This window comes from Onychostoma macrolepis, chromosome 01, assembly GCF_012432095.1.
Source record: "Onychostoma macrolepis isolate SWU-2019 chromosome 01, ASM1243209v1, whole genome shotgun sequence".
Taxonomy (NCBI): Eukaryota; Metazoa; Chordata; class Actinopteri; order Cypriniformes; family Cyprinidae; genus Onychostoma; species Onychostoma macrolepis.
Window position 1 is genome coordinate 16,605,636 of NC_081155.1, and position 12,922 is coordinate 16,618,557.

The window sequence follows — 12,922 nt, forward strand, 5'->3', positions numbered from 1 at the left end:
TAAAAATAAAACGACCACTGCATTTAAAATGATGTGCAAAACATGGTCATTTTTTCTACAGTTTTCTGACTGTGGTGAATCAATAATGAAGCTTGGAACCATGCTAGATTGTTTAATATATACAGAATAATATATTATTTTATATTTGTTATTTATTGGTTTTAACCCATATTGAGTGAGTGTTAGGGGAAAAAAACTTTCAGAGAAAATGGAAGCAGGAACTTGCAACCAAATGTAGCTTTATAACTTTTTATAATGTTTAACAGTTAATCTTATATTTTTTTCAGTTTTATAGCTTGTTTTTCCCAGTGCTAAAGAATCAGTGTGAGGCTAAACATGTAACTTACTGGGAATAGTTTGTGATTTTTTATACAACATGACAAGAACTCAAGACACTAAAGTCATGATTACACTTAATTACACTGAACTGCTAAATCCTGTTTCTGACTAAATTTCCCTACCATTTACTAGTTATTGTTAATGCAATAAAACTGTAACTGTAAACGTAACTGTCATTGAAAAAACAAAACAAAAAAACAATGAAACAGAAAATATTAACATGGAACATTTTTAAGGAACAATATTTCCTCATCTCTCCTTGCAGTTTACAAAGACTTTATTATATTGTGTGATGAAACAACATGAACAAACAAAACATATACATAACAACAATCCTCTATAATACAAAAAATCAAGTCCAAATATAATAATTCACACTGTAAATAAAACATCTCTGCAACTGTTTATGAGCATATTTATCGCTGCTGGCACTAGTTTTCATTTTGACATACGTAGTGTCTGCACAATTTTGAGCAACTAACAGTTAAAAGGTGTATGTTAACTTTTTTCAATATCAGTGCAGTGATACTCAATTCCACTGTGATCCAAGCCTAAATTCAATACTGATTTAATTTAACATTTATTATAATTTATTAATATCTTATGGAACATCTGTAAAATGAACACCCAAAAATTCTCTGAAAATAACCCCTCAATGCATTAGTGTATCAGTAAAGACATAATTTTACACCGAACTGGACTAGTGAGATGACTGTGTTGATGTGGCTTGTCCTCACCAATATTCTGTAACATTATTAAAAAGAGGGACAGCTAGAGACAGTCTTGAAGTTATTTTGAGATCTGTGCTAGATGCAGTGAATGTGTCAGCAAAGCTATAAAAATGAGTGAAAAAAAAAAAACAATGCTGAGACTCCAGACTCAAGGCTAAACTTAAGACTCGATGTAATAAGCAATCTGCTATCTGCCATCAAGAGTTTTATCACGAGCGATGACTGCTTCGTCAAACTTGATCATCAGTGTGGTTCCCTTATGCCAGTGGACAGTGACTTTGGCTGGGAAGCCACTGTGGGTTAAAATAGCCTCCACGATGCCACCAGTGAAGGCTGCACAGTTTAATGTGCTATTTTCTTTAGGTACTGAAATGTAGGCATTGATCAAAGGCTCCTTTTCAATGATGTAGTACGTTTTGTCATCATCGTTGGCTTGCTCCAGTTTGTCTGCTTCCTTACCGAATAATGATTTCCATACATTTACCTAGGAAGAAAGAAATAAAGAGTTAACACTATAGGCTATGTGAACTTTAAAGGAGCAGTTCAGCCAAAAATGAAAACAGGCTGAAAATTTACTCACCCTCAGGCCATCCAAGATGTAGATGAGTTTGTTTCTTCATCAGAACAGATTCGGAGAAATTCAGCATTGCATCACTTGCTCACCATTGAATCCTTTGCAGTGAATGGGTGCCGTCAGAATGAGTTCAAACAGCTGATAAAAACATCACAATAATCCACAAATAATGTCTCCAGTCCATCAGTTAAATGCTCTAAAACAGTTCAAACAAATGAATTGGTGGATTTTGATATGAGAGGACAACAGGAGATAGACTTTTTTGTCACTGGAGGAAGCGATACTACGAATAATAGACTTCTATTTTGGCCAGAAGTGATGGTTAAAACTGCTTAATAATGGATTTGTTTCTTACAAACACACATAAGATGTTACTGATGGACTGGAGTTCAGTGGATTACTTATGGATCATTATGATGTTCATAACAGCAGTTTGGACTCTAATTCTGACGGCACCCATTCACTGCAGAGGATCCATTGGTGAGCAAGTGATGCAACATTTCCCCAAATCTAAAGAACCAAACTCATCTTTGATTCAGCAGATTTTTAGGTGAACTGTTCCTGTAACCAAAAATGATCTACACTCTGCAAAACAAATAAACAGCAATACCTTAATAAAGAGAAGTATGTTCAAAACTTTGGTCTCTCTTTTTCCGTTTTTCTCCCTCATCACAAGAACATCCAGAAGGCTGGCTCCAACCCCTTGACCCATGTCAGCCAGCCGGGCCTGGAGCTCAGACACCGAGTACACACGGCTCTGGCAGTACTGCACCATCTCCGAGAAGAGCAGCGCAAACGCACTCACGCTCACCTCCGTTTTGGGACGCGTGAGCGAGCGCTCGAGGATCGCGGATTTGCCTCGCGTGAAGCGGACCTCCATTGCGTTCACACCGAAACTGGATCACAATCCCAATCAAAGAATCAAAGTGCCGGAGTCCTGCAATATAAACGGTTTTGAGTTATAAACCAGCATATTATAATTTGCAGAAAACGTGTCAGTTGTCCTCATAATTCATTGATTTGTCATTCATTGTTGCGCTTATCATGTAGGTCTCTGATTACATGATGGGGTTTCCTGATTAAAAAGGAATTATTAATAATACGCCGAACGAGCCACATTGTACAGAAACTAGGATATTATAAAGCAGGTATCACAATCAAATCGTATTTTACTGTGTATTAGCGTTTACCTGGTGTTTTGGGTTTCAGTTCCGGATGCGTGAAGCCACGATTAGTGCAAATGCTTACTGTTCCCCTTTAACCGGATATTTTCAATATAAAAGTAGGACGGGACGTAGTAATGGTAACTGAAGCACGGTGTTTGTATTGGAGTGTAGTTTTGTAGTGTATCAAATTTAAAATTTTGAAAATGCGTTTTTGTTTTATTTATTTTCCGGATGCATTTTTCGGGAAATGAACATTCAGCGGCAGCGACTTTTATTTTGAAATCATTTAAAAGTCGCTGGATATGCTGCGCCTTGCTCAAAGTGAGTGCTGTGCTTGTGAATCGTGAACTTCAAGAGCAGGCGATATCCCCCTCGACGTGAGTATAACGTATCAACATGTATTTCATATAGACGTATTTCCTTATAATGTTCCGGGACTGTTTAGGAGCATAACATCTTCTGAAAGAAATGATTCATATGTTAAATGATTCTAGTTGCATGTCTGTTCTGCATCTGTGAAGTTAGTCAGCAAACTTTTGTGTTTGCATGTCATGATCAAATGAATAAGGTGCATGCTAGGGTGCCCTCCAAAATTTACAAATATCTTTTTCAATGAAATATAAGTTTGTCCTTATCTTGTAAGGGGTTTGAACTGCACTGCAAGGTGTGAGAATGCTGCCTGCCTTCACGAGCCTCAGACACTGTGCCACAACCACGATGAGGAGAGCAGGTGAGAAACTGTCTTTTTTGTAATTGAAAATTTAGCTGGGTAACTTTCATCATCAAAATTAACTTATAAATACATGTAGGGAGCACTGTTTACTAGTTTTCATGTTTTATAGAATATACATGGTTATGAATTTAATTATGACTCCTCTGTATTTCGCCACAGCGTCTGAGTTCAGAATGACTGTCCCATGGGGAGAGATGAGAGGTCAGGTTTGGGGTCCTTCTAATGGCCGTCCCGTGCTGTGCTTGCACGGTTGGGCTGACAACTGCGGGACGTTCAATACCCTGGTTCCATTGCTTCCTAAAGGTATAGTGTTTCCGAGTCCAGAGAAGTTATTAACACTATGAAGGTCCACATGGATAAATTCATTCTTACATACATCAATGAAGTGAAACTGGTTCCTGTTCTCTTTGTTTTTCTCCACATCTCTTCCAGACTGGAGATTCGTAGCCATTGACTTTCCAGGTCATGGTCTCTCGTCTCATAGACCTGATGGATGCTTTTACAGCTTCCCTTTGTACGTGGCAGATGTGCGGCGAGTTGTAGAAGGTTTGAAGCAACAAACATTAATGAATCATCTTCACTACAAAAAAGTTCTTCATTATTGTTGAAACAACATAAATGTACTTGAGAAGCAACACTAATTAATTTAAATTTTTGTGCATTTTGGCAATTTGATTTAACTTGGCAAGTAAAAAAAAAAAAAAAAAAACAAGAGGAAAAAAATCTGCTATTGTGGAAAGACAAAAAATAGGCCTGCTTATATTCAAGACACAATCTATGAAAACAAGCCTTAATAGTTATGCTGTGTTGCTTAAAATTGTTTAATGGAAAACAAAGCAAAATTCATTTAAAACATGGGTATGTCTAAATTTGTATTTTCTTCTCCATTTGTTTGCAGCTCTTCAGTGGAAACGATTCTCTATCATTGGACATAGTATGGGTGAGTTAGCTTTGTTGCTGTCTTCACTCACTGACAGGTCAAAGTTTTGTGTGTGAAAGGTCAGAGGATCTATGTAAACTGTAAGTTAACTGATGATAAATACTATGATTGTGAAGCTGTGTTACTGTAGTGCTCTGTAAATCCTTTTGTACTTTCCTTCTATGGCATAAATATATGTTAGTAGATCAGTAAGAGGGCATTAGAAGGACACTGTGGGATGAATGCCATAAACCTGACTTCGTAATGCCCTATACTATGTATAGCATCACCACTTCTCTAAATGTCACGCTTATTCACGCCCAGATGATCCAGTTTCTTGAGTACCTGCAGTATTATTTTCCAGGATTTGAGCTTAAATTAATCAAAATATATTTTAAGATAGAAGATTTTAAGATTCCGCAGTAGAAAATAAGTAAGTGTGTGTGTGGTTTGAGTCATAACTTTTAATAATTTAAAGGTATTTAGTTGTTGGTAAAGATATAGAAAAACAGAGACGTGAACGCATTAACACAACCTTGCACAAATCTATAAACAAAATTAATGCACAGTCTTGGAATAACATAAAATATCTTCAACTTTATAATAATAATTATTAGTAGTAATTAAATATAATAAATAATAATCATGGTTACTGGATAACACTGGAATATATGTGAAATTACAATAAAAATAACTTTCGCAAATAAGCTGTTTTTGAACTGGGGTAATAATTTGGGTTTATCATTTGATGTTTCTTTAACAGGTGGGAATGTGGCAGGAATAGTGAGTATCCATTATAATTTTTTCATATTTCTGTAAATGTTATAGTTGTTTAGAACGGTTTCTCAACTGGTTGACCCAGATTTGACATAAAGGGGCAACCTATCACAGTTTCCAAAATGATGCAGTGTAAACGAAAGTGTCTTTAAATGATTCAATATTACGAGCTGTAGAGCTGTAAAGGTCCAACAGTTTGCAAAATGATTAACTTTTTGCTATCTTCCTGTGCTTCCTAAGGCTGCCTAGCATTGTTTTTATCTGCTGTCCTTGAACAGATACATTTTTGGTTTTGCAACAACTGAGAACCAATGGAGGGTGTGATAACAGTTCCTTCTGGTTTTCCAGTTTAGTGCCTTGTACCCAGAGATGGTTGATGCCGTAGTTCTCCTGGATACTTATGGATTCCTCCCAACACAAGTGGTAACAATAAATGGAGCATTTAGCTGTAAATCATAGAGAAGACTTCTTACTCCACATGCATGCGTGCATCAGTGATAACAACATACATGTTTATTTGTCCTTCCTTAGACTGAGATGTTTAAGAACATGAGGAAAGGGGTGAATGATCAAATCCAGTATGACAACAAGACGGAGGAGAGGAAAGAGAAGGTGTACACATATGAGAAAGCTAAAGGAAGGTGAAGAATGCCTGATGTTCTGTTGTTGTTGTTGTTGTTCTGTATTCTGTTGAGTTTTAGCCATGGTCTTTCCCACAATTTTTAGGTCTTTTTGACTTCTAAAAATAGACAATTGATGCAGTGCGATCCAAGCAGACGAAGTCTTTCAGTACAATTGTAATTGTATCATTTATCATTTTTGTCTTTAAATAAATTACAATTTTAATTTAATCTGCCTGGATCCCACTGCATGATTAAATTAATTTTTTTTCTTTTTTCTGGAATGTTGCTGTTTATTATAAATGATTTATAAAAATTGATAAAATCAAGTCACAATAGGGAAGAAAAGGTGATTGCATTTCATGCCAACTTCAACTTTTTAAACTTTTTTTTTTTGTTTTCCAATTGCAAAGCTGAATTTTCAGCATCATTATTCCAGTCTTCAGTGTCACATGATCCTTCAGAAATCATTCTAATATGCTGATTTAATGCTCAAGAAACATAGCTTATTGTTATGTATGTTGAAAACAGTTGTGCTGCATAATAATTTTCTGTAAACCATGATTTATTTTTTTAGGATTATTTGAATAAACAAAGTCACATTTGTTTATTATTATTATTATTAATATTATTATCATCCTCTTTCAGGTTGAGGGCTGCAAACCCCTCCCTTTCCGATCAGTCTGCAGACATTCTGTTAGAGCGAGCGGTCAGAGAAGTTGAGGGAGGTAAGACATACAGCAATTGCACACTTATTCTATGGACCCAGATTTTCTCCCTTTTTCTCTAAATTACTTCCTTTCTCTTGAAGGATTTGTATTCACCAGAGATTTCAGGATCAACCTGGTGAGCCATTTCAGTATATATTTTTTTCATACCTTTACATTTTAGTTTATTCACGATCACAAGATTTCAGATTTAGTTTGACTGTTTGACCCATATTTATCTGTGAAAGATCTTCCAAATGTCATGGTTTCTGCTATACAAATGTTTTGTGTTTAGGAAGGAACGTATAAAAACACACTATGCACATCATGATAAATGTTCGTTCTTTCATATTTAAATCTCTCTCTTTTTTTGCCAACTGGTGATATTTGGTTTTGTTTCAGAAAAACATTGTGAATAATAATATGGAACAGTGCCTCCACATGATATCAGTAGTTAAAGCCCCGGTGATGATACTGCTGTGAGTTCACACACAGACACAGTTTTCAAGTTTTTCACAGTTTTTGTAGTGTTCAGGAGAAGCTCAGTGCACATTTAAGCACAATGCTGAAAATTAGAGATGCGCCATTATTAAAATTCTTTATAGTACTGAAAAGAAGATAATTATTTTCATGTTATGGCCAGAAACCAACAATTGGCAGATATTAAATCCTCTGATATTATGTCTAAATAATTTCAAATTAAAAAACTGAAAGTTGAAAATCAGTCATTTTAAATGCTAAAAGTCAGTTTAGGTATCATAGCCTTATAATGAAAAATATTTAAAATGTACTGGCCACCAAAAGCATTGTCAAATTTAAAATGCCTGAATGTCACTGTATTAGACAATAAGATGTATATAAACCAAGTGGCATCTGTGAACAATTGTATAAATGTGTGTTAGGTGTGGCTGAAGTAAATTTTTACTCCTGTTATAAACCCATCATATTATTATCCACACATCATTTACATACACTATCAGACTGCTTTTGTGTCCTGTGACATACGTTGCCTCATTGTTTCAAAATCAAAGATGTGTCTTTCTTCAGGGCCAAAGACGGCTTGTTCAAAACATTTACTCTACCGAATGGATATCTTGATAAGATTCTGAAGAGCTGGAATGATCAAAAAGTGAGATGTGCGCACATACACACAAACATAAGTGCAAAATGTCTGTCTGGAATGGTGTTATCTAGAAATATCTTTCTCACTCTTCTCAGGCCACCATTGTTGATGTGGAAGGGGATCATCATATTCACCTCAACAAACCTGAGTCCGTGGCCTCCATAATCACTGATTTTCTTCAGTCACACAGTTCTGACAAAACAGAGAGCGAATCTAGCAATAACAAGTCTTCCAAATTATAGCGCACACATGCTGATTCAAATAATGAAGTAGTCTATACTCATTCAAAATACTCATACCATTCACCAGTTCTTGATACTGTAATATTTTAAGCATCACAAACCTAAAATTATTATTTTTTTAATATACAAAAGCTGTTTTATTAGAAAACGTTAAGAACATTTCCAGCATTTTGCACTATCCATTTGCCTTCCATTTTTAACAAGAGGTTTAGTCCCTGCTGATGGAAATTGCACATTTGCACCTCACAGTAGGTATGCTGCTTTTAGAGACGTGGATCGTGTTATATTGGCAAAATACAAATGCTGCTGACAAACACTGATAATAATATTGAGAAAAAAAAAATAGGTTTAGTGTTGAATCACTGTGTGCATTACCAGATGTAATCTGCTCAAAGAGAAGCTGGCTATATGTGATGTACATAAAAGGTTTTTGGAAACGTCTGTTAATGTTAATAAGTATTAACTAAAACATCTGTTCATTTTTCCTTTTGTTGTGATGAAGCAAAACTAAAGATTAAAGTGTATAATTAAATTTGTGTAATTTGACTTTTTTAACAAAAAAAAAAAAAAAAGGGCAGTCGTGGCTTAATGGTTAGAGAGTCAGACTCGTAACCCAAAGGTTGCGGGTTCGAGTCTCAGGTCTGGCAGGACCGCGTGCCGCAGCATAAATGGCTGCCCACTGCTCTGTGTGTGCGTTCACTGTGTGTGTGTGTGTGTGTGTGTGTGTGTGTGTGTGTGTGTGTGTGTGTGTGTGTGTGTGTGTGTGTGTGTGTGTGTGTGTGTGTGTGTGTGTGTGTGTGTTCACTGCTGTGTGTGTGCACTTTGGATCGGTTAATTGCAGAGCACTAATGCACTAAAACCACAATATGGTATGGGTATTATTTGCACCCATACCATATTGGTGCAAATAATAGGTCTGTCACTATGAATTTCAAAGCTACAGTGGCTAAAAAAGTATTTAGATAATTAAATCAGGTTTTAAAATGAATTAATGTACAGTTCAAACTTTTATGGTTGGTAAGAATTTATGTTTTTGAAAGGTGCTTTCATGCATATAGTAACAAAACAGTAATCACAGTAGTAAAATAATAATATTGGGAAATATTATTACAATTGAAATGAACTCCTTTCTGTATTTTATTATATTTTAAAATGATGGCAAAGCTGAATTTTCAGTATCATTACTGCAGTCTTCAGTATCGAATGATCCCTCACAAATCATTCTGATATGCTCACTTGCTGCTCAAGATGCATTATCACTTTTTTCAGAATTGTTTGATGATGAAAAAGTACAAAAGAACAGCATTAATTTAAAATTGAAATCGTTTGTAACAAATGTTTTGGCTGTCACTCTTGACCAATTAAATGCATCCTTGCTGTATTAATTAGTATTATTAAAAAAACAAAAACCTTACTGACCCCTGAAATCAAGTCAAGTCACCTATATTTATATAGCGCTTTTAACAATATAGATAGTGTCAAAGCACTTAACAGTATCAAATTGGAGGATAGAGTGTCAGTAATGTATAATGAAAAGATTAAACACTCAATTTTCAGTTAAAGGCATTTCATTATTGAATTCAGAGATGTCATTGTCTAGCTCAGTTTAGTTTAAATAGCATCTGTGCAATCAAATCGACGATAATCGCTAGAAATTAAGTGTCCCCAACTGAGCAAGCCAGAGGCGACAGCGGCAAGGAACCAAAACTCCGTCTGTGACAGAATGGAGAAAAAAAACCTTGGGAGAAACCAGGCTCAGTCAGTTCAGTTCCAACAGCAGCCGTGTCAGATTGTGTAAAGGGCTTATCTGATTCCGTGGTCTTGTCCCGATGGAGCATTTTAATTTATAATTTAATGTATTTGTTATATTTGTGTTTTATTCATTATTTGATTTATTCATTTGCTATAATTGTAATGTATAGTTTAATGCATTTATTGTTTCTCTGTCTATTTTTATAATATATATATTTGTTTGTTTATTATAATTTAAATTTATAGCTTAATTCATTTAATATATTTCTGTTGTGTGTATATATATATATATATATATATATTTTTTTTTTTTTTAATTGTTATACTATTTATTATTTTAGAATGTATTTATTCATTTTTCATATTTGTATATTATTATATTTTAAGTAAAATTTTAAATGTATAAATGTATTTTATTATATTTTTAGTTATTTTGTTATAACTACTATAGTTAACTGAACTACTATATCTATATGTATATATATCTATATATATATTGTGTACTGTACTGTGTGTGTGTGTTTGCATTGCTGTATTTGTGCAGATTGCTGTGAATGTGTCTGTGTGTTTGATTTCCTTCAGGCTTTGCTGAAAGCTGCACATCTTGCATTTGTCTTGCGCTCATACAGTATGTAGGTCAGTGCTGCTCAGTTTTGCCTGACATTTGAGACTATCAATAGCATGATACTGTAAAGACTAACAACTGTGTAATGGGAGCTATTGTTATGAGATTGTATTTGTGTGTGCTTGTGTTTATAAATATGCTTTATGTATATTCAGTCAAGCATTGATCACTTCAAGCTAGTATAAGAGTCATTCAGCAGCTCCCAAGTTTGTGTGTTTGTATGTTTATGAGGGCACAAATTTGTTTTCTGCACTGCAGAATACATTTGTTGTAAAATGAGATTTAAAAGCTATGTTAGTATATGAACCATTTTTATGATCCTTTTTGTTATATTTACAGCTTCATTGTACCAGGTCACTATTCATATGCAAAAGAACAGCATGAACATTCTGTTAAATTTCTTATTTTGTATTCCACAGAGGAAAGTCAGTCATACAGCTGTAAAACACAAATAATGACAACTACGAACTATCCTTGATGTGTGCGATGCTGTAGGTTATTTGAACCTTTTGGGGATGTGAAAACATTTATACAACATAACATTCCTCCTAAAAACTCCCTCTAATTTCCAGTTTAACGTGAAATGATTAGGAATGTGAGAGCAAGACTGAGAAGAAAGGGTTACAAAATATTACGTAACTTCTGCTCTGACCCTTTCCTCGTCAGAGATGTCTCCATGGTTACCCCCTCCCAACAGGAATGGGATGGTACAGCTTTGACAAGGAGAGCATGAAAGCAAGGGTGCGAGAAAAGCCCTCATTCCATAGCATTGAATAAAATAAAATGTCTTTGTCCACATAGCTTCACCAGCTGCTGTTATTCAGCATTTTAATTAGACGATTCTATCTGCTCAGCCTGGGTTTGAGATTTTAAACCCAAAACTACAGCGCCAGTTCAAAGACGATCAAGGAAAGACTGCAGGTATGTAGAGACACATGATACATATGTGCATGTTTAATGGCATGCTGTAGAAGTATGATTCATTTTTAGCGTATTTCATCTTCATTGTACTTCATTGACAGAACGCTGCACTGTTAAGTATGAGTGACAGTACCGTCATATTTTGATATGGATCATGCAGCATTTCATATACTGCAGTGCACAGGTTCTCATTTAGAGAATAACTGTCTCTCTGTTTCTCTCTTTCTGTACCTTTGAGATAACGCAATGCCTTGGATGTTTTTGGACTGGTTCGTCCCCGTCTATCTGCTGGTCTCGGTCCTGGTCCTGGCTGGTTTCGGAGCATGTCTGTATTTTCTGGAGCCGGGTCTTCAGGATGCCCACAAGTGGAGCAACAAGTCACTGAGGCACCAGCCGCTGGCTCCCATAAGGCAAACACACTGCAGAGATGACGACAGCAACGCCTTGTTATGATGGGACATGTGTGGACGTTTGTGTCAAATCATATATTGATGCTACTTTATCAAAATCCATGGTCTTTAACAGGGTCTCTCTGCAATTGGACTACAAGCCAAAACAGCGTAATACACTGTAGAACTCAATTCATTTATATTTACAAAGATTATTATTTGCGTTACATTTTGTAATCTCAACAAAATTGGATGCATTCCCTGTAATACTTCAAGACTAACCGTGAAAACTGCCTCTACTGTAGTGGTTCTCAACTAGGGCCCCAGAATCCACTAGGGGACTTAAAATGACTTAAATTAATATATAGGTCATTTGTGTCTAAAGCTTGAGAACTGGGATCATAGTATCATATGAAACCGTTGTCCATTGATGCTTCCCACACAAGTCAGCGTCAAAGTAAATTTTGGTGACATTTGGCCAAACTGGAGGAACAACCTTGCCTTCTATGTGAAGGGGTTATTGTGTGAAAACACATTACATACAGCGAGCAAACAAGAGGGAATGTTTCCAGGTCATGACGGTCATGTTCATTTTAGAACATGCCTGAAAAATCTGGAAAACCCATGTCCCAAGATACATACAGTATACTGTGAATTAAAAAGTAAAGTAGGGAACTCAAACTACTCAGCATGCTATTTGTCATTATTCATCAAATAGAAATGGTAGAAAGGGCCACATTTCAAAAGTATGTTCAAGACCTTTTATGAATACCGACTAGATTTTAGTTGTATCATCTGCTGTAGATGTTTTAACTTTCGCAATGTCCTTAAGATACTAAAAAAATACACTGTTCAAATTAGTTTTGGCTTAACTCAAAGTAGTTTTAGTAGTTATTTTTATGTGCCAGTAGATTGTCACTTTGGTCTGATTCACCAATTTCATCAACAAAAAATGCAATTGTCCCTTTAAATTTTGATTAAGCTGTTGGTTATAAACATACTTTGGATAATCATATATAATAATGGCATTTGTAATAAAGTGGCTAATTGTATAATCAGTTGTAGCATGTTTTTCCCCCTCTTGGAAATATTACTATCATATTAAACACAAACTGGTCAAGGAATACTTCTCTTCTGCATGTTTTCACTTGATTTTGGAGTTTCACAAATTCTGCCATTTAGTGAGTATGATGTGAAGAGAGTGGGTGAATGAGACAGTGGAGCTTCAGATGAGAAGAATGGAGGGAATGTAAGTCTAGTTCCCACCATTTCCTGACGCACTCTTCCCCCTTCATTCTCTCGCT

At 35.5% G+C, this 12,922-nt stretch overlaps 3 protein-coding genes across 3 annotated transcripts; 2 read left to right on the forward strand and 1 right to left on the reverse strand.

The window, feature by feature from the left end:
- Positions 1–598: 598 nt before the first annotated feature.
- Positions 599–2,985, reverse strand: trappc5 (trafficking protein particle complex subunit 5). Its single transcript, XM_058788822.1, has 3 exons — positions 2,835–2,985; positions 2,255–2,581; positions 599–1,554 (listed from the first exon to the last, which is right to left on the reverse strand). Exons 2-3 carry the CDS (start codon positions 2,522–2,524, stop codon positions 1,258–1,260), a joined length of 567 nt encoding a protein of 188 aa, XP_058644805.1. The 5' UTR covers positions 2,525–2,581; positions 2,835–2,985; the 3' UTR covers positions 599–1,257.
- Positions 2,986–3,048: 63 nt separating this feature from the next.
- serhl (serine hydrolase like) lies at positions 3,049–8,451 on the forward strand. The gene is made up of 13 exons (XM_058788812.1): positions 3,049–3,187; positions 3,454–3,540; positions 3,703–3,846; positions 3,976–4,089; positions 4,442–4,483; positions 5,226–5,245; positions 5,588–5,662; positions 5,771–5,880; positions 6,508–6,587; positions 6,671–6,705; positions 6,969–7,045; positions 7,614–7,695; positions 7,785–8,451. The coding sequence occupies exons 2-13, from the start codon at positions 3,483–3,485 to the stop codon at positions 7,929–7,931; spliced, it is 984 nt and encodes a 327-aa protein (XP_058644795.1). The 5' UTR covers positions 3,049–3,187; positions 3,454–3,482; the 3' UTR covers positions 7,932–8,451.
- A 2,569-nt stretch (positions 8,452–11,020) lies between these two features.
- Positions 11,021–12,751, forward strand: LOC131553842 (small integral membrane protein 45-like). Its single transcript, XM_058798812.1, has 2 exons — positions 11,021–11,229; positions 11,468–12,751. The coding sequence occupies exon 2, from the start codon at positions 11,476–11,478 to the stop codon at positions 11,680–11,682; it is 207 nt and encodes a 68-aa protein (XP_058654795.1). The 5' UTR covers positions 11,021–11,229; positions 11,468–11,475; the 3' UTR covers positions 11,683–12,751.
- The last annotated feature ends 171 nt before the right edge of the window (positions 12,752–12,922 follow it).